Below are 17,406 nucleotides of genomic sequence, written 5' to 3'. Positions count from 1 at the left end.
AGGACCCCAGTAGCTTTGCTCTCTCCTCTAAATTGTACCTTTTTCTTCCCACAATTGGCTTCTGGTCCCCTCTTGCAAGCCCCTAGTATATGGTACCTTGGTATCCAGGGCATTGGGGGTTCTAGGGGATCCCTACGGGCTGCAGCAGATATTCTGCCACCCATAGGGAGCCCATGCAAAGGGTTCTGCAGGCCTGCCATTGCAGCCTGCCTGAAACGGGTGCATGCACCCGTTTTCGCTACAGGTCACTACACCAGGTCACTATAACTCACCCTTATGGTAGGCCCTTCCAACCCAGAGGGCAAGGTGCAGGTACCTGTGTGTGAGGGAACCCCTGAACTAGCGAAGGTGCCCCCACAAACTCCAGATCCATTTTCCTGGACTTCGAGAGTGCGTGGACGCAATTTTACACGTGTACTAGACATAGGTCACTACCTAAGTCCAGCTACATAATGATAACTCCGAACCTGGGCATGTTTGATATCTAACATGTTGGAATCATACCCCAATACTGTTGCAGGTATTGGAAATGTGATTCTATGCACTCTGGGGACCCCCAGCATTGCCACCACCAGTCTTACAGGGTTTTCCAGGCAGCCCAGCAGCCACCAGGTTTCGGCCCTCCTGCTGCTTGATCGTGTCAAGCCCAGGAAGGCAGAACAAAGCATTTCCTTTGGGAGAGGGAGTTAACATCCTCTCCCTTTGGAAATAGGTGTGACTAGTGGCTTGGGGAGGCCACCCCTCCCAAGCCAGTTTGTTTTGAAGGGCATATTTGCTGCCCTCTGTGCATAAACCAGTCCACACCGGTTCAGGGAACCCCAGTCCCTGCTCTGGTGCAAAACTGGACAATGGAAAGGGGGAGTGGCCACTTCACTGTCTATCACCACCTCAGGGGTGGTGCCCAGAGCTCCTCCATAGGGTCCCTGGGTTCTGCCATCTTGTTTCCAAGGTTGGCAGGGAATTCTGGGAGCATCTGAGTGGCTAAGCCAGGCAGGTGACGTCAGAGCCCCCCTCCTGATAGGTGCTTACCTGGTTAGGTGACCAATCCCCCTTTCAGGCTATTTAGGGTCTCTCTCTTGGGTGGCTCCTCACATTCGGCTTGCAAGATTCCACCAGGACTCCTCTGCAACCTCCACTTTGACTTCTAGTTACTGACCAACTGGACCCTTCAGGAACCGACCAACGCTGCTACAACAAAGAAGACTCTTCTGCAACTTTGTTTTCACGTCTCCTGACAGTTTTTCAACATTTCCCCGGCTGTGCATCCTCACAAGACTGCAACTCTTCAGCCTGCATAAGAAGAAGGAGGAATCTCCTTGGAGTGATGGAGTTACTCCACTGCAACCGCAGGCACTTTTAACAAGCAATGACCGGCTGTGTGGATGCCCTCTCCTGCTGAGTTGCGTGGATCCTGCATCACAGGTGGTGGTCCAGAGTAGTCCTCTTGGTCCTCTCTGCCAGCTATCCAACTTTGGTGAAGGTAAGCCCTTGCCTTACCACACAAGACAGTACAATGTTTCCTGCATCTCTTGCAGCTGCCAAGGCTTGTTTGCATCTTCTCCAAGGGATCTTCAGGTGACGTGTAGCTCCAGCCCCCAGCATTTCATCCTGCAAAGCACAGCCTACTGTGTGGTTCTCCTGTGGCGTGGGATCCTCTTTTGTAGTGCTGCATCTGCTTCTTCTGCGACTCTTCTGTCCCCATCCTGTGGGACTCCTGTGGGTGCTGCCTCTGCTCTTGTGGACTCTCTGCGATGCTGAGGGTCCCTTATGACTCCTCTTTCTGGGTTGAGTCCTCCTGGGCTTTGCTGGTCCCTGGCAGCACCTCTTTTCAACTAACCGCAAGTTTGCCTTTGCCAAGGCTTGTTGGTGGAATTACTGCACATACACCCGTCTGCAATCTGCCTTCCAGGGTAGGGCTTCATCTGCATCCATCAGGAACTCTTCTCTGACTCCAGGGCGGCAGTGCTGACCTGTTCTTCATCCCCATCGACCAACTCCTGCATCCATAACTCGATGGGTAGTAGCTCCTACTTCTCCTGGACTCCACTGTGACTCTTGGATTTGGTCCCCGCTCTCCACAGGTCTTCTTTCTTCAGGAATCCACTGTTGGTTTTCTTGCAGTCTTGTCTGGGTGTTTTATTTTCCTCGTTTTGGGTGGTTTGGAGGAAAATCCAGTGTTTTACGCCTGCATTCCTCATCACTGGGGGGGGTACTGTGTTACTTACCTCTTTGGTTTTCTAGTACTCCCAGCTCCCCTCTACACAATTTATTTACCTAGGTGAGAGTACCTTGTTCGCATTCCATTTTTTTTTTTTTTTTTGTAGATGGTTTTTGCTCCCCCTAGGGTCATTATTGGTTATTGCTATTTGCACTGTTTTCTATGCCTGTTTCTGATTACTAGTTTATATATTTAGTGGATTTCTTACCTCCTAAGGGAGGCATCATGTAGCTTTGGGAACTTGTAGTAACTAGTGTCCACCATGTGCACTTAAAATGGCTTCCTTCTGCATTCTGGTTTCTAAGAAACGACAAAGACATAGCAGGGGCATATCTGCTCTTACAGATATCTCCTCACATGTAATGTAATGCAACCTACCTTAGGGGTGTAAGGCCTACTGTAGGGGTGACTTACATATATTGCATGCAGTGTTAGGGGATATGGCACACAGGCTGTGTGCTATGTTGTGTTTTCACTTTTAGTTGCACCTAGACATGCAGCCTGCAATGGCAGTCTGCGTGTGCTAGGTGAGGAGTCCCTGAGGGTGGCACAATACATGCTATAGCCCTTGGGGGACCCTCTTTGATAACCATGCCTTAGGTACCATGGGCACCATTTACCAGGGACTTGTAGGGGGTCAAATATATTGCCAGTTGGGTAACAGTTTAACTTTTAGGGAAAGATCTGGCACTAGGGACCTGGATAGCAACAACCCAGTGTACTTTCAGTCAGAATTGCATCATGTACGAGGCAAAAAGTAGGGATGACAATGTCAAAAGGGGCACTTTCCTACACCACTGAAGAGGGCTGTGGAGGCAGCCTGGCCCGGGTGGAAGGGACATCACCCCATATTGATAAATAAAAAATGTCAGTTCTAAAGCTTTCAGGTTTATGGTGATGTATTATAGTAAGGTCAAAAGATTTCAATCCATGATGAAGCCAATTATTAGCAGAAGGTTCACTCCCCATTGCCAGCCTACCAAATATAGAGTGTCTGAGCAAATTCACCCTCTAATCAATCTTTGATACTCTCAAGAATTAGAAAAATGCCTTAAGGTACATCGAGTTACCTCCAATATTCTCTGTATGGTAAACATTAGGGTTCATAATTCTCCCATTGAGGAAAGACTGAACAAGTAAGGCTTTTGTGGGGATGGGGATGTGGCGGGTAGGACGGTAAAACCCTCTTCTATCAAAAAAGAGCATTGCTTCACACTGGCTTTCAAAGCAGCACCTGGACATACCAGAAGTCTTATAAAACAATATTCTCTGGACACATCAGACCATGTGGGAGTTGTTTCGCTGTAGTGCATGTTTGGTGAAAACTTTACTTTGCATATTACCACAAGAACCTCTTACTAACCATCAAGCATGGTGGCAGAGGGGCCTGCTTTTCAGCTGCAGGATCTGGATACCCAAGTCATTGAGTCCAAAATGAATGACTTACTCCTCCATATTTTGTCATTATTTTTATGAATATTGTAAGGAAATGCCTCCTTGGCATGGTTCCGCCCTGACATTTTTGCCTTTTGCTGATGCCAGGTATGATTGAAAGTGTACTGGGACTCTGCTAACCAGGCCCAGCACCAGTGTTCTTTCCCTAAACTGTACCTTTGATTACACAATTGGCACAGCCCTGACACCTTTTAAATGGTACCCCTGGTACCAAGGGCCCTGATGCCAGGGAAGGTTTCTTAGGGCTGCAGCATGTCTTATGCCACCCTGGGGAGCCCCTCACTCAGCACATGCACACTGCCTCACAGCTTGTGTGTACTGATGGGGAGAAAATGACTAAGTCGACATGGCACTCCCCTCAGAGTGCCATGCCAACCATACACTGCCTGTGGCATAGGTAAGTCACCCCTCTAGCAGGTCTTACAGCCCTAAGGCAGGGTGCACTATACCACAGGTGAGGGCATATGTGCATGAGCACTATGCCCCTACAGTGTCTAAGCAAAACCTTAGACATTGTAAGTGCAGGATAGCCATGAAGAGTATATGGTCTGGGAGTATGTCAAACACGAACTCCACAGTTCCATAATGCCTACACTGAAACCTGGGAAGTTTTGTATCAAACTTCTCAGCACAATAAATGCACACTGATACCAGTGTAGGATTTATTGTAAAATACACCCAGAGGGCATCTTAGAGATGCCCCCTGAATACCAGGCCGACTCCTAGTGCTAGGCGGACCAGTTTCTGCCAGCCTGCCACAACCAGACGAGTTGCTGGGCACATGGGGAGAGTGCCTTTGTCACTCTGTGGCCAGGAACAAAGCCTATACTGGGTGCAAGTGCTTCTCACCTCCCCCTGCAGGAACTGTAACACCTGGTGGTGAGCCTCAAAGGCTCAACTCTTTTGTTACAGCGCCCCAGGGCATCCCAGCTAGTGGAGATGCCCGCCCTCCGGCCACTGCCCCCACTTTTGACAGCAAGGCTGGAGGAGATAATGAGAATAACAAGGAGTCGTCACCCCCCAGTCAGGACAGCCCCTAAGGTGGCCTGGGCTGAGGTGACCCCTGCCTTTAGAAATCCTCCATCTTGAGATTGGAGGATTCCCCCAATAGGATTAGGGATGTGCTCCCTCCCCTCAGGGAGGAGGCACAAAGAGGTTGTAGCCACCCTCCAGGACAGTAGCCATTGGCTACTGACCCACAGACCTAAACACCCCCCTAAATGTAGTATTTAGGGGCACCCAAGAACCGAAGAAAATCAGATTCCTCCAACCTGAAACAAGGACTGATGACCTGAAAGCCCTTCAGAGACGATGGAGACGACAACTGCTTTGGCCCCTGCCCAACCGGCCTGTCTCCTAAATCGAAGAAAACTGCAACAGCAATGCATCTGACAGGGACCAGCGACCTCTGAAGCCTCAGAGGACTGCCCTGAACCAAAGGACCAAGAAACGCCCGTGAGCAGCAGCTCTGCTCAACAACAAGCAACAACTTTGCAACTTCCAAAGACATCACTCTTCCCACCTGAAGCGTGAGACTTCACCCTCTGCACCCGACGCCCCGGCTCAAGCTCCAGAGAACCAACACCACAGGGAGGACTCCCAGGCGACTGCGACCTCGTGATTAGCCCGAGATGACCCACCCCTAGACCCCCACAGCGACTCATGCAGAGAGAACCCAGAGGCTCCCCCTGACCGTGACTGCCTGTAACAAGCAACCCGACGCCTGGACCAAGCACTGCACGCGCAGCCCCCAGGATCAGAAGGAGCCGAACCTCAGTGCAGGAGTGACCCCCAGGCTCCCCTCTGCCTAGCCCAGTTGGTGGCTGGCCCGAGAAGCCCCTCTGTGTCCTGCCTGCACTGCTAGAGTGACCCCCGGGTCCTCCATTGAATCCTATTCGAAACCTGAGCCTGCTTTGCACACTGCACCCGGACGCCCCTGTACCGATGAGGGTGTGTTTTGTGTGCCTACTTGTCCTACTTTGATGTTGCTGCTAAATGAAGGAGGTTATATACATTATTGATTTTTTTTTTTTATACAATTCTTCTGAATGTTGATTATTTTTTATTTACTATATATGACCAGGTGAATTTAGTAAAACGCACAGTAAAGAAGAATAGGGCTTCTTATATCGGTCACTACTGATTTGGGATAAATATGCTGCTGGGAATTGCAAGGCCTTTGGGCATGGAGCTCACATGGGCTCAAGTGAGCGGTGACACAAAGGAAGTAGCAACTAGATCAGAGACCAGACCTTTGACAAATGTCAGACTACAGGGTGTTGCCTCTTTCCTTTCCCAGGTTTATTACAAGTAGTCTTAAACCTTTAATAGAATCTGATGTGAAAAAACATTGATATCGGTTGGTGTTGGTATCCTCATTGAAATGATTTTTTGGGGTGTGCAGGCTTTATACATAGGTATTTTGTATTATTAGTCAAAGTGACTTTAAAAGAATCGGTTCTGAAGAAAGTCATAGACCCACTGGGCTCATAGTAGATGGCTGAAACATGTAGACCTGTTAAAGATGGTAGGTACTAATAGCCTCAGTTCATCTCTAGTAACCTTTATAATCCAGTCAAGGTACCCTCAACTAATACTTAAGGATATGGAAGACTGGTTTTAACTTTTACACTTCACCCCATGTGAGTTCAAACTCCCGATGATTAAGCATGGCACGATTGGGTGGGCTAAGGCGTTGTAATTCCATGTGGCATATCTGTTCCAAATTGGTATTGACAGAGATATAGGGGGTCATTCTGACCCTGGCGGTCCATGACCGCCATGGCGGAGGGCGGCAGAAGCACCGCCAACAGGCTGGCGGTGCTTCCTGGGCTATTCTGACAGCGGCGGTAAAGCCACGGTCAGAAAAGGGGAACCGGCGGTTTCCCGCCGGTTTTCCCCTGGCCCAGGGAATCCGCCATGCCGGCGCTGCTTGCAGCACCGCCATGGGGATTCCGACCCCCTTCCCGCCAGCCTGGTTCTGGCGGTGTCCACCGCCAAAACCAGGATGGCGGGAACGGGTGCCGTGGGGCCCCAGGGGGCCCCTGCACTGCCCATGCCACTGGCATGGGCAGTGCAGGGGCCCCCCTAACAGGGCCCCACAAAGATTTTCACTGTCTGCTTTGCAGACAGTGAAAATTGCGACGGGTGCCACTGCACCTGTCACACCCCTGCAACTCCGCCGGCTTCCTCGTTGCAGGGGCTTTCCCGCTGGGCCGGCGGATGGCCTTTTGGCGGTCGCCTGCCGGCCCAGCGGGAAAGTTGGAATGACCGCCGCGGTCTTTTGACCGCGGTGCGGTCATTCGGCAGTAACCGCATGGCGGGCGGTGCCCGCCGCGGTCAGAATGACCGCCATAATGTGTTATTCTTCTTTATTTTTAATTTGCGTTTAGTAATTGATTGCAAGGGTAGAATAATAGGAGTAAAGAACCTTTCTTCTCTCTTGTTTGTGAGATGGTGAAATTTGTATCACATTTGTCACATAAGGCCATATCTATGTATTGTTAGGATGTGGAGAGGACTAAATGAAGTTTAGGTGTGTCTTAAGTTGAAGCATAGAACTGTGAGACTTGTGGACACTGTATCAATCCATTTCTTCATGGACACAGAATGGGTAAAACCATTTGATACATCAAGCTCTGTGTAAGTTATTTTTCACATTAGTCTGTGTGTATGTGTGAAGAGAATGTGCATGGGTGCACTAAAGAAAAGGTGTGTGGTAAATGGCGTAAGCTTACCAGTACTGTGAATAGACCATGTCATTTATTAGGCACTTTTATTTAAACAAAGTCCTACATTTAGTCCATAATCTTTAAGGGTATGTTTATTATTTCAATACATTCTGCTACAATAGTATGCTACATAATAATAATTTTGAATGTTTCTGTTAAACAGATCAGGTTCACAGCATTCCTATTGCCCAAATGGGTAATTATCAGGAGTACCTAAAACATATACCTTCCCCTCTAAGAGAACTCGACTCAGATCAGCCACGACGGTTACATACATTTGGTAACCCCTTCAAATTGGATAAAAAGGTAACCTTAACACATCTTTTGAAGAATTTGTGCAAAATGGAGAAATTAATTTTCTAGTGGACATGTGTAAAACGTATTGTTCAAATATTACTGGTCCTCATTTTGAGATCAGGAGTTAGCTTTGCTAATGTTTTAGACTCCTTCACCCTCGCCCCCCCTTTTTTTTTCCGTTAGCAACACCTGAATGTAAGGGAATTATTTTCTTCTAATTGTTTTAGTCTAACAGAATTTTCAATTTCTGATATCGAATTCTAGCTGCAGATTCCTTACCTTTGATTTTCCCAGGTGTCAGACTGGATCTGGATACTTTTGCTGAACAGTACCCCTTGCGAGTGCTGCCGGGTGACATCGTTGGCACTGGATGTGATGTTGTGGCCACCTATCTAGGCGCCATCCAGGCATGCAGGCGCCAGTTCTTTTTCTTTATTTTTTTCCCACACCAGTGCAGATCTGGAGAGGCGCTACACCTCTGTTGCTTTTCGAGAGGCCTTATTTTATTTTTATTTTTTAACATTTTGTCAAGTTTTATTTTTATTTTTTGCTAATGTGCCAATGTCTTCGTGGAAGGCTGGGTTCATACCCTGTGGCACCTGTCACATGCCATGTTGGTCACTGATCCCCATCTGGTTTGCCTGTGGGACCTTGAGCATGACCATGACTGCCAGTTGTGCTCGGACTGCGGGGCTGTGGTGCCAAAGGCTTTGAGGGAGCTGTCCCTAAAGCTGCTTGTGGCCTGGCAGTTGACAACACCTGCTTGTGCGACTCCGAGAAAATCTCAGTCTTGGTCAAGAGTTCCTTAGGACACTCTGTAAAGAGGCACAAAAAGAAGTGGTAGTCCAATAGGACTTCAACTTCACCACGTCCGTCGGCCGACGAGACGAGTGGGGAACATGGGTGTTCCCGGCACAGTTCTGCAGAGCCGTTAGCCAGATCAACTCCACGTCTCCCACCCTTTTTGAAGACCAGGTCAGCACCCGCTCAAATAAAGGAGTTCTACTAGACCATGCACTGTGTATTTGAAAGGGATGATCCCGCTTGCACACCTTCAGGCCCTACGGGGTCAGATGAGACTCCATCCAGAACCTCACCGGCAACTTTGCCTCTGCTCTGGCATAGTCTCAGGTATCAGAGTCTGGATCTGGACTGGCACCGGTTGTACCCAGGTGACTTTCCCCGACGCCAGTCACGACGTTGATGCCCCTGACGACATCCTTATCATTATGCCTGATGATCCTGAGCCAGAACGCTGTTGCACGACGCCAATGCAGATGACACCCACAGGTGCCAGATCATTGCCTGGCTTTTGTTTTACGATGCCAGGCATGGAAGAAGAGTGGGAGGGGTTGCTGGACCCTTTAGGACACCAGCTGGAAAGATTCATGGACTAGTATGAGGAGCTAGGTGAGGCCAGTGGCCTGGACACCTCTCCCGACACTGAATTGCTCTCAACTTGGGGCTTCCACATCTGATCCCTTTTTGCCCTTCAATAAGGCACTTACAGACGTCCTGCAGGAAACTTGGTCTATGCGCAGCACAAGGGCTCCTGTTTATAGGACGATTGCCCGCCACCATCAGCCCACTCAGGGTTGACTCTAGCTTTCTCAGCCAACACTCACTTTAGAAGAACCCATTTTTAAAGTACATAGAGTAGTCCTTATGACAAACCCTAAATTTCTTCCAAAAATAGTTTCACCATTTCCAATTAACCAATCCGTTGAGCTACTGTTTTCTTTTCACAGCCAGACTCAGTTGCTGAAAGAGCTCTGCAACCTAGAAGTTAAGAGCTCTTATTTATTACATTGACAGGACTAAAAGTTTCAGAAAATCTAAACAGCTTTTTGTAGCATTTTCAATGCCTCACCAAGGTCATCCAATATCAAAAAATGGGATAGCTAGGTAGATAAGTGTATCCAGACTTGTTACCTTAAAGCCAAAAGGCAATGGCCTACAGCTCCTAGAGCACATTCTACCAGGAAAAAAGGTGGTTCTATGTCTTTTTTTTTTTAAATATATTTTTTTAGGAAACATTCCAATAGCAGATATTTGTAAAGCTGCTACTTGGTCTACACCGCACACATTCTCTAAGCACTATTGTGCAGATGTTTTAGCTCACCAACAAGCAAATGTTGGTCAGGCAGTGCTCAGAACACTTTTTCAGACTACTCCAACTCCTACAGGCTTGCCACCGCTTGCTGGAAGGGGACGGATTTACACTGTATGCAAAGCATGTGTATCTACAGCCACACATGCCATTGAACGGAAAATGTTACTTACTCAGTAGACGTCTGTTCGTGGCATGAGGTGCTGTAGATTCTCATGCGCCCGTGGTGGTTGTAGTAGAACTATATTTTTTTTTAATAAATAGTGTATGTGTGTGTATATATGTGTGTGTGTGTGTGTAGTATATATGTTCGATGGCATGTGTAGCTGCAGATACACATGCTGTGCATTGTTCCCTGCCATCTAGTGTTGGGCTCGGAGTGTTACAAGTTGTTTTTCTTCGAAGAAGTCTTTTCGAGTCACGGGACCGAGTGACTCCTATCTTTCTGCTCCATTGCGCATGGGCATCGACTCTTCGCTCCGTGTATTCGAATCGGAAAAATACTAAATTCACCGAAAATCGTCTGTATTGTTGTCGAACGCGAAACATCTTGCACCGACTCCTCCACACTGGCCAAACACAGCTTCGGTGGCCCTTCGGGGCTTCCGCGCCCAGCCAGGGCCTGGTCGGCCTGACCGCAGAAAACGTTGAAGCCTAATGGACTGGACCCCTTTCCGTTTCTGCCCACAGTGCCCTGCCAAGTATCCCTACACAGACCAACACCGGGTCTGTAATCTGTGTTTGTCATCGGACCACAGAGAAGATACTTGCAAGGCCTGCAGGTAATTTCGATCGAAGAAGACCTGGAGGGATCGGAGGGCGAGGCAACTGCAAATGGCATTGAAGAGTTCGGAGCAACTCGATGTCGAGGAAGAGGAGATGGCTATCTCAATCCAAGGTTTGGATTCGGACGACTGACGCAGACTGACCACCCACAGCAGGCCAACACGTGAGTACGCCTGCCCCGACCCAAGTCCAGAGTCAGTCCAAGACAAAACATAAGGCCTCGGGATGCCACTGCCGGAAGGCCATGGCTCGACCCATAAGAAATCAAGCGGTGACCAAGCAACACCTTCGGCACCGAAAAAGGTCAATATTGTGCCGAAGTCTTCGGACTCGAGCCGAGAACCTGTCACCGAGAACACTCAACATCGACTCGTCGAGTCAGCGAAGCCTCGAAAGAGTCTTTTGGAGCTGAGGCCTACTGTCAGCATGGACATTTCGGTGCTGAAAAAAACGGCTTTGGAGCCGAAAAAACCCTTGTATACCGAGAAACATGGACTCTCAAAACAATTGAGAGAGAGACTGATTTGAGGAGGAACTTCACCAAATGAAGGAGTTTGATGAAACCCAGGCAAGGATACAGATCCATAAGGATACTGGGAAGATCCAAACAGCACCTCCTCTCAAATTCGAAAGGAAACTGTCTTTCCAATCACGTACGGATGCTGAACAGTCAAAGGCTAAAGTGCCCAGAGAAAAATCTCCATCACGCCAGTTCTCCCCAGAATATTCTCCTCCGCATTCTCCGTTAAGAACAATTTCACCTCTTGCCACGCCCACTGCACAGTCACGCACTGTGCAGTCACAACAAGATACAGACCCTTGGGACCTCTATGATGAGCCTGTGTCGGACAACAGTCCCAAGTGCTATCCCTCAAAACCCTCTCCACCTGAGGATAGCACCTCATACACCCAAATATTGTCTAGGGCTGCTGCATTCCATAATGTGAGCATGCACTCAGAGCCATTGGAGGACAACGTTCTTTTTAATACCTTGGCCTCCACGCATGCCGATGCTCCCAAGCATGCTTAAACATGCCCAACAAATCTTTCAGGAGCCCGTGAAAGGAAGAGCCATTACACCACGGGTGGAAAAGAAATACAAGCCACCACCGTCAGACCCAGTGTTCATTACACAGCAGCTTCCCCCAGACTCTGTAGTGGTTGGAGCTGCGCGAAAGAGAGCCAACTCACAATCATCTGGAGATGCACCACCTCCAGATAAGGAGAGTAAAAAGTTTGACGCAGCAGGGAAAAGAGTAGCGTCACAAGCTGCCAATCAGTGGCGCATAGCAAACTCTCAAGCCCTCCTCGCACGATATGACCAAGCTTATTGGGATGAGATGAGCGATATCATCCAACATCTCCCCAAGGAATACCATAAAAGGGGTCAGCAAGTGGTAGAGGAGGGACAAGCAATATCTAACAATCAGATACGATCTGCATTAGATTCCGCTGACACTGCTGCAAGAACAGTGAACACTGCAGTGACAATTAGATGACATGCTTGGCTAAGATCCTCAGGTTTCAAACCAGAGATTCAACAGGCGGTCCTTAACATGCCATTCAATCAACAACAACTGTTTGGCCCACAAGTGGACACAGCCATCGAAAAAATGAAGGACACTGATACGGCCAAAGCAATAGGAGCGCTCTACACGTCCCAATACAGAGGGACATTCAGAAAACTGCAATATAGGGGAGGTTTCAGACAACAGCCTTAAGAAACATCCACCTCTCAAACAAAACCCACCTACCAATCACAATATCAGAGAGGGGGGGTTTCGCGGGTCCTTCAGGGGACAATTCCCAAGGTCAAGGGGGAAATTTCAGCCCACTAAGCAGGCCACTAATAACAAGCAGTGACTTGCCCATCAACCTCCCCCAACACACATCCCCTTTGGGAGGAAGACTGAGATTTTACCACAAACATTTGTCAGACATAACCACGGACACATGGGTTCTAATAATTATCCAACATGGTTACTGTATAGAATTCACACATTTTCCTCCAGATATTCCCCCAAGAGCACACAAACTGTCATCGCAACATCTAGCAATGTTACAAACATAGGTGCAGGCACTATTAACAAAACAAGCCATAGAACTAGTACCTCACCAACAAAAAGGAACAGGGGTTTATTCCCTATATTTCCTTATTCCCAAAAAGGACAAAACACTAAGACCAATTTTAGATCTCAGGACTCTCAACATATTCATCAAATCAGAACACTTTCACATGGTGACAATACAAGATGTAGTCCCCTTACTAAAACAGGGAGAATACATGTCAACACTGGATTTAAAAGATAAGTATTTTCATATACCCATCCATCCATCTCACAGAAAATACCTCAGGCTTGTCATACAAGGAAAGCATTACCAATTCAAAGTATTACCCTTTGGGATAACAACAGCCCCCAGAGTATTTACAAAATGCCTCACAGTAGTAGCGGCCCATATAAGGAGACAACACATGCCCGTATTCCCATAACTCGGCGATTGGCTAATAAAAGCCAACACTCAACAGCAGTGTCAAAATCACACACGTTACGTAATAGATACCCTACACACACTAGGGTTTTCTATAAATTACCAAAAATCACACTTGCAACCATCCCAAGTTCAACAATACTTGGGAGCAACACTCAACACTCAACACTCAAAAAGCGATTGCCAGTCCAAGCCCACAAAGGGTACAATCATTCCACACCATGGTACCAAAGATACAACCAAATCAGCACCACACAGTCAGATTTGTGATGAAACTCCTAGGCATGATGGCATCATGCATCGCAATTGTCCCAAACTCGCGGTTACACATGCGGCCCTTACAGCAGTGCCTTGCAAACCAATGGATGCAGGCACAGGGTCATCTCCAAGATCTAATGTTGATAGACCGCCAAACACACTATTCGCTTCAATGGTGGAACCTTGTAAATTTAAACAAAGGGCGGCCTTTTCAAGACCCTGTGCCTCTCGCCATTCTCACAACAGATGCATCAATGATTGGGTGGGGAGCACACCTCAACAATCACAATATACAAGGGCAGTGGTACAACAAGCAAAAACAGCTACACATAAATCACTTAGAGCTGCTAGCACTCTTCCTAGCACTAAAAGCATTTCAACCTCTTCTAGCTCACAAACACATTCTTGTCAAAACAGACAATATGACAACAATGTACTACTTAAACAAACAAGGGGAACACACTCATCACAACTATGCCTCCTAGCACAAAAAATGTGGCATTGGGCAATTCAAAACAATATTCGCCTAATAGCGCAATATATTCCAGGCATTCACAATCAATTAGCGGACAATCTCAGTCGAGATCACCAGCAAACTCACAAGTGGGAAATACATCCCCAGATACTACAAAAATACTTTTGCCAGTGGGGGACACCAGACATAGATCTGTTTGCCACAAAACAAAACGCAAAATGCCAAAACTTCGTGTCCAGGTACCCACACCCTCAGTCCAAGGACAATACTCTATGGATCAATTGGTCAGGGATATTTGCTGACGCTTTCCCCCTCTTCCACTCATTCCTTTCCTAGTCAACAAACTGAGTCAAAACAAACTCAAACTAATACTCATAGCACCAACGTGGGCACGGCAACCGTGGTACACCACATTGTTGGACCTCTCTGTAGTACCTCACATCAAACTTCCAAACAGACCAGACCTGGTAACACAACACAAACAACAGATCAGGCACCCCAATACAGCAATGCTCAATCTAGCAATCTGGCTCCTGAAGTCTTAGAGTTTGGCTATCTAAATCTTCCAAAATGAGTGTATGGAAGTCATTAAACAGGCAAGAAAACCTACCACCAGGCATTGTTATGCTAATAAATGGAAAAGATTTGTTTTCTACTGCCAAGCAAAACACATCACACCGTTAGATGCCTCCATACATGACATCGTAGGTTATTTACTACACCTACAAAAAGCAAATCTTGCTTTTTCTTCCATCAAAATACATCTCACTGCAATCTCTGCTTACTTGCAGATTAAACACACAAAATCACTATTTAGAATACCAGTCATTAAAGCCTTTATGGAAGGACTAAAAAGGATCATACCTCCAAGAACCCCACCAGTACCCTTGTGGAATCTTAATATTGTACTTACATGACTCATGGGTCCACCTTTTGAACCCATGCATTCTTGTCAAATCCAATTCTTAACTTGGAAAGTGGCATTTCTAGTAGCTATCACTTCACTACGAAGAGTTAGTGAAATACAAGCGTTCACTATTGAAGAACCCTTTATACAAGTACACAAACATAAAATAGTTCTCCGCACAAATCAAAAATTTCTGCCAAAAGTCAGCTTACTGTTTCATTTAAACCAAACTGTGGAGCTCCAAGTCTTCTTCCCACAGCCAGACTCAGTAGCAGAAAGAGCACTGCATACATTAGACATAAAAAGAGCACTAATGTACTATATAGACAGAACAAAACCATTTCGTAAAACTAAACAATTGTTCGTCGCTTTCCAAAAACCCCATGCTGGTAACCCTATATCCAAACAGGGCATAGCCAGATGGATAGTCAAATGCCTACAAACTTGTTACCTAAAAGCTAAAAGAGAGCTACTCATTACACCAAAGGCACACTCCACTAGAAAGAAAGGAGCAACAATGGCCTTTCTAGGTAACATACCAATGACCGAGATTTGTAAGGCAGCCACTTGGTCCACACCTCATACTTTTACCAAACACTACTGTGTAGATGTGTTAGCAACACAACAAGCCACAGCAGGACAGGCTGTACTCCTACAGGCTGACCACCGCTTCTGGGAGGATTACTGCTTTGTAGTCTATGCACAGCATGTGTATCTGCAGCTACACATGCTATTGAATGGAAAATGTCACTTACCCAGTGTACATCTGTTCGTGGCATGTTCCGCTGCAGATTCACATGCACCCTCCCACCTCCCCGGGAGCCTGTAGCCGCTTAAGTTGCAATTAGAAATTGTATAAATGTAAATAAACACTACTTTAGCGCAAACTATGTACATACTTATCTATTCCATTGCATGGACATCTTTACTATTCTCATTCTACCACTCCTACCTCACCCTCTGCGGGAAAACCATCTAAGATGGAGTCGATGCCCATGCGGAATGGAGCCAAAAGGGAGGAGTCACTTGGTCTAGTGACTCGAAAAGACTTCTTCGAAGAAAAACAACTTGTAACACTCCGAGCCCAACACTAGATGGTAGGAACAGTGCACAGCATGTGAATCTGTAGCAGAACATGCCACGAACAGATGTACACTGGGTAAGTGACATTTTCCATATATAGACACACACACACACCTCATGGTCATCCTTTTTCCTAAATTATTATTTATATATATATATATATATATATATGTTCGATGGCATGTGTAGCTGCAGATACACATGCTGTGCACAGTCTGCCGTCTGGTGTTGGGCTTGGAGTGTTACAAGTTGTTTTTCTTCGAAGAAGTCTTTTCGAGTCACGAGACCGAGGGACTCCTCCCACTTCGATTCCATTGCGCATGGGCATCGACTCCATCTTAGATTGTTTTTTTCCGCCATCGGGTTCGGACGTGTTCCTTTTCGCTCCGTGTTTCGGGTCGGAAAGTTAGTTAGAACCTCGGAAAAAAACGTCGGTATTGTTTGCGTTTGGTATCGGGTTAGTTAGAACAAATCGACTCCGAATTTTGAAGAGCTCCGGTGGCCCTTTGGGGTTTTTTCGATCCCCCGTCCGGGCCTGGTCGGCCCGGCCATGTGCGACTTCAAGGCTCATGGAACGGACCCCATTCCGTTTCTGCCCAAAATGCCATCACAAGTATCCGTATACGGATCACCATCTGGTCTGTAACTTGTGCTTGTCCCCCGAGCACAAGGAGGATACTTGTGAAGCCTGTCGAGCGTTTCGGTCGAGGAAGACGCTTAGAGACCGAAGAGCCAAGAGACTGCAAATGGCGTCCACGCCGACAGGTCAAGATCGTTTCGAGGAGGAAGAAGAAGCTTTCTCCGTCCGCGAGTCGGATTCGGAAGAACTCGACGCCGAAGAAACAACCAAAACCGTGAGTAAGACGTCGAAAATCAAGACTCACGAGAAGTCTACAAAAGCCCAGGGGACGCCACCGCCAACAGGCCATGGCTTAACCCGAAAAATAGGTGACCCATCCAAGGCACCGAAAAAGGGCATGCTGGTGTCGAAGTCATCCGACTCCGGTTGAGATACCGGCACACAGCAACCTCGGAGCCGAGACAGCGGCTCCGAGAAACTTCGGCACAGAGACAGCGGCACCGAAGAATTTCGGCACCGAGACACCACGCCGAAAACAAAGAAGGTTTCTTCGGAGCCTAAAAAGACTTCCGAAAAGGATTCGGTTCCGAAACAGCCAGCCTCGGAGCCGAAAACTAGTTCCTATACAGAGGAACAAGGATTAACCTCCAAATTATATAGATTTGGAGAGGAGCTTCAAGCTGTAGAACCTGACTACACACAAAGAAGGCTTCATATTCATGAGGACACAGGCAAGATAACCACTCTTCCTCCAATCAAAATAAAAAGAAAACTTGCCTTTCAACAAAAGGACAAGCAACCACAGGCAAAGGTGGCAAGGAAAACAACCCCACCACCGTCTCCGCCACCATCAGTACATGCATCACCAGCAACAACTCCACCACTGATGCACTCACCAGCTCATACCACAATGAGTCAGGATGATCCCGATGCATGGGACCTCTACGATGCTCCAGTGTCTGACAATAGCCCAGACTCTTATCCTACAAAACCGTCACCACCTGAGGACAGTACAT

General features: G+C 47.3%; 1 protein-coding gene across 1 annotated transcript in view; it reads left to right on the top strand.

Moving 5' to 3' along the window:
* The window catches only part of INTS6 (integrator complex subunit 6), a 446,084-nt gene that overhangs the window by 362,317 nt on the left and 66,361 nt on the right, over positions 1–17,406 (top strand). Inside the window, exon 14 of the mRNA XM_069205444.1 lies at positions 7,568–7,710. Within this exon, the coding sequence (XP_069061545.1) occupies positions 7,568–7,710 (143 nt within the window). The remainder of the gene's footprint in view (positions 1–7,567; positions 7,711–17,406) is intronic.

Source organism: Pleurodeles waltl, chromosome 8 (assembly GCF_031143425.1).
Source record: "Pleurodeles waltl isolate 20211129_DDA chromosome 8, aPleWal1.hap1.20221129, whole genome shotgun sequence".
Lineage (NCBI taxonomy): Eukaryota > Metazoa > Chordata > Amphibia > Caudata > Salamandridae > Pleurodeles > Pleurodeles waltl.
The sequence above is the reverse complement of the archived record's forward strand: the minus strand, read 5'-3'. Positions and strand labels throughout refer to the sequence as shown.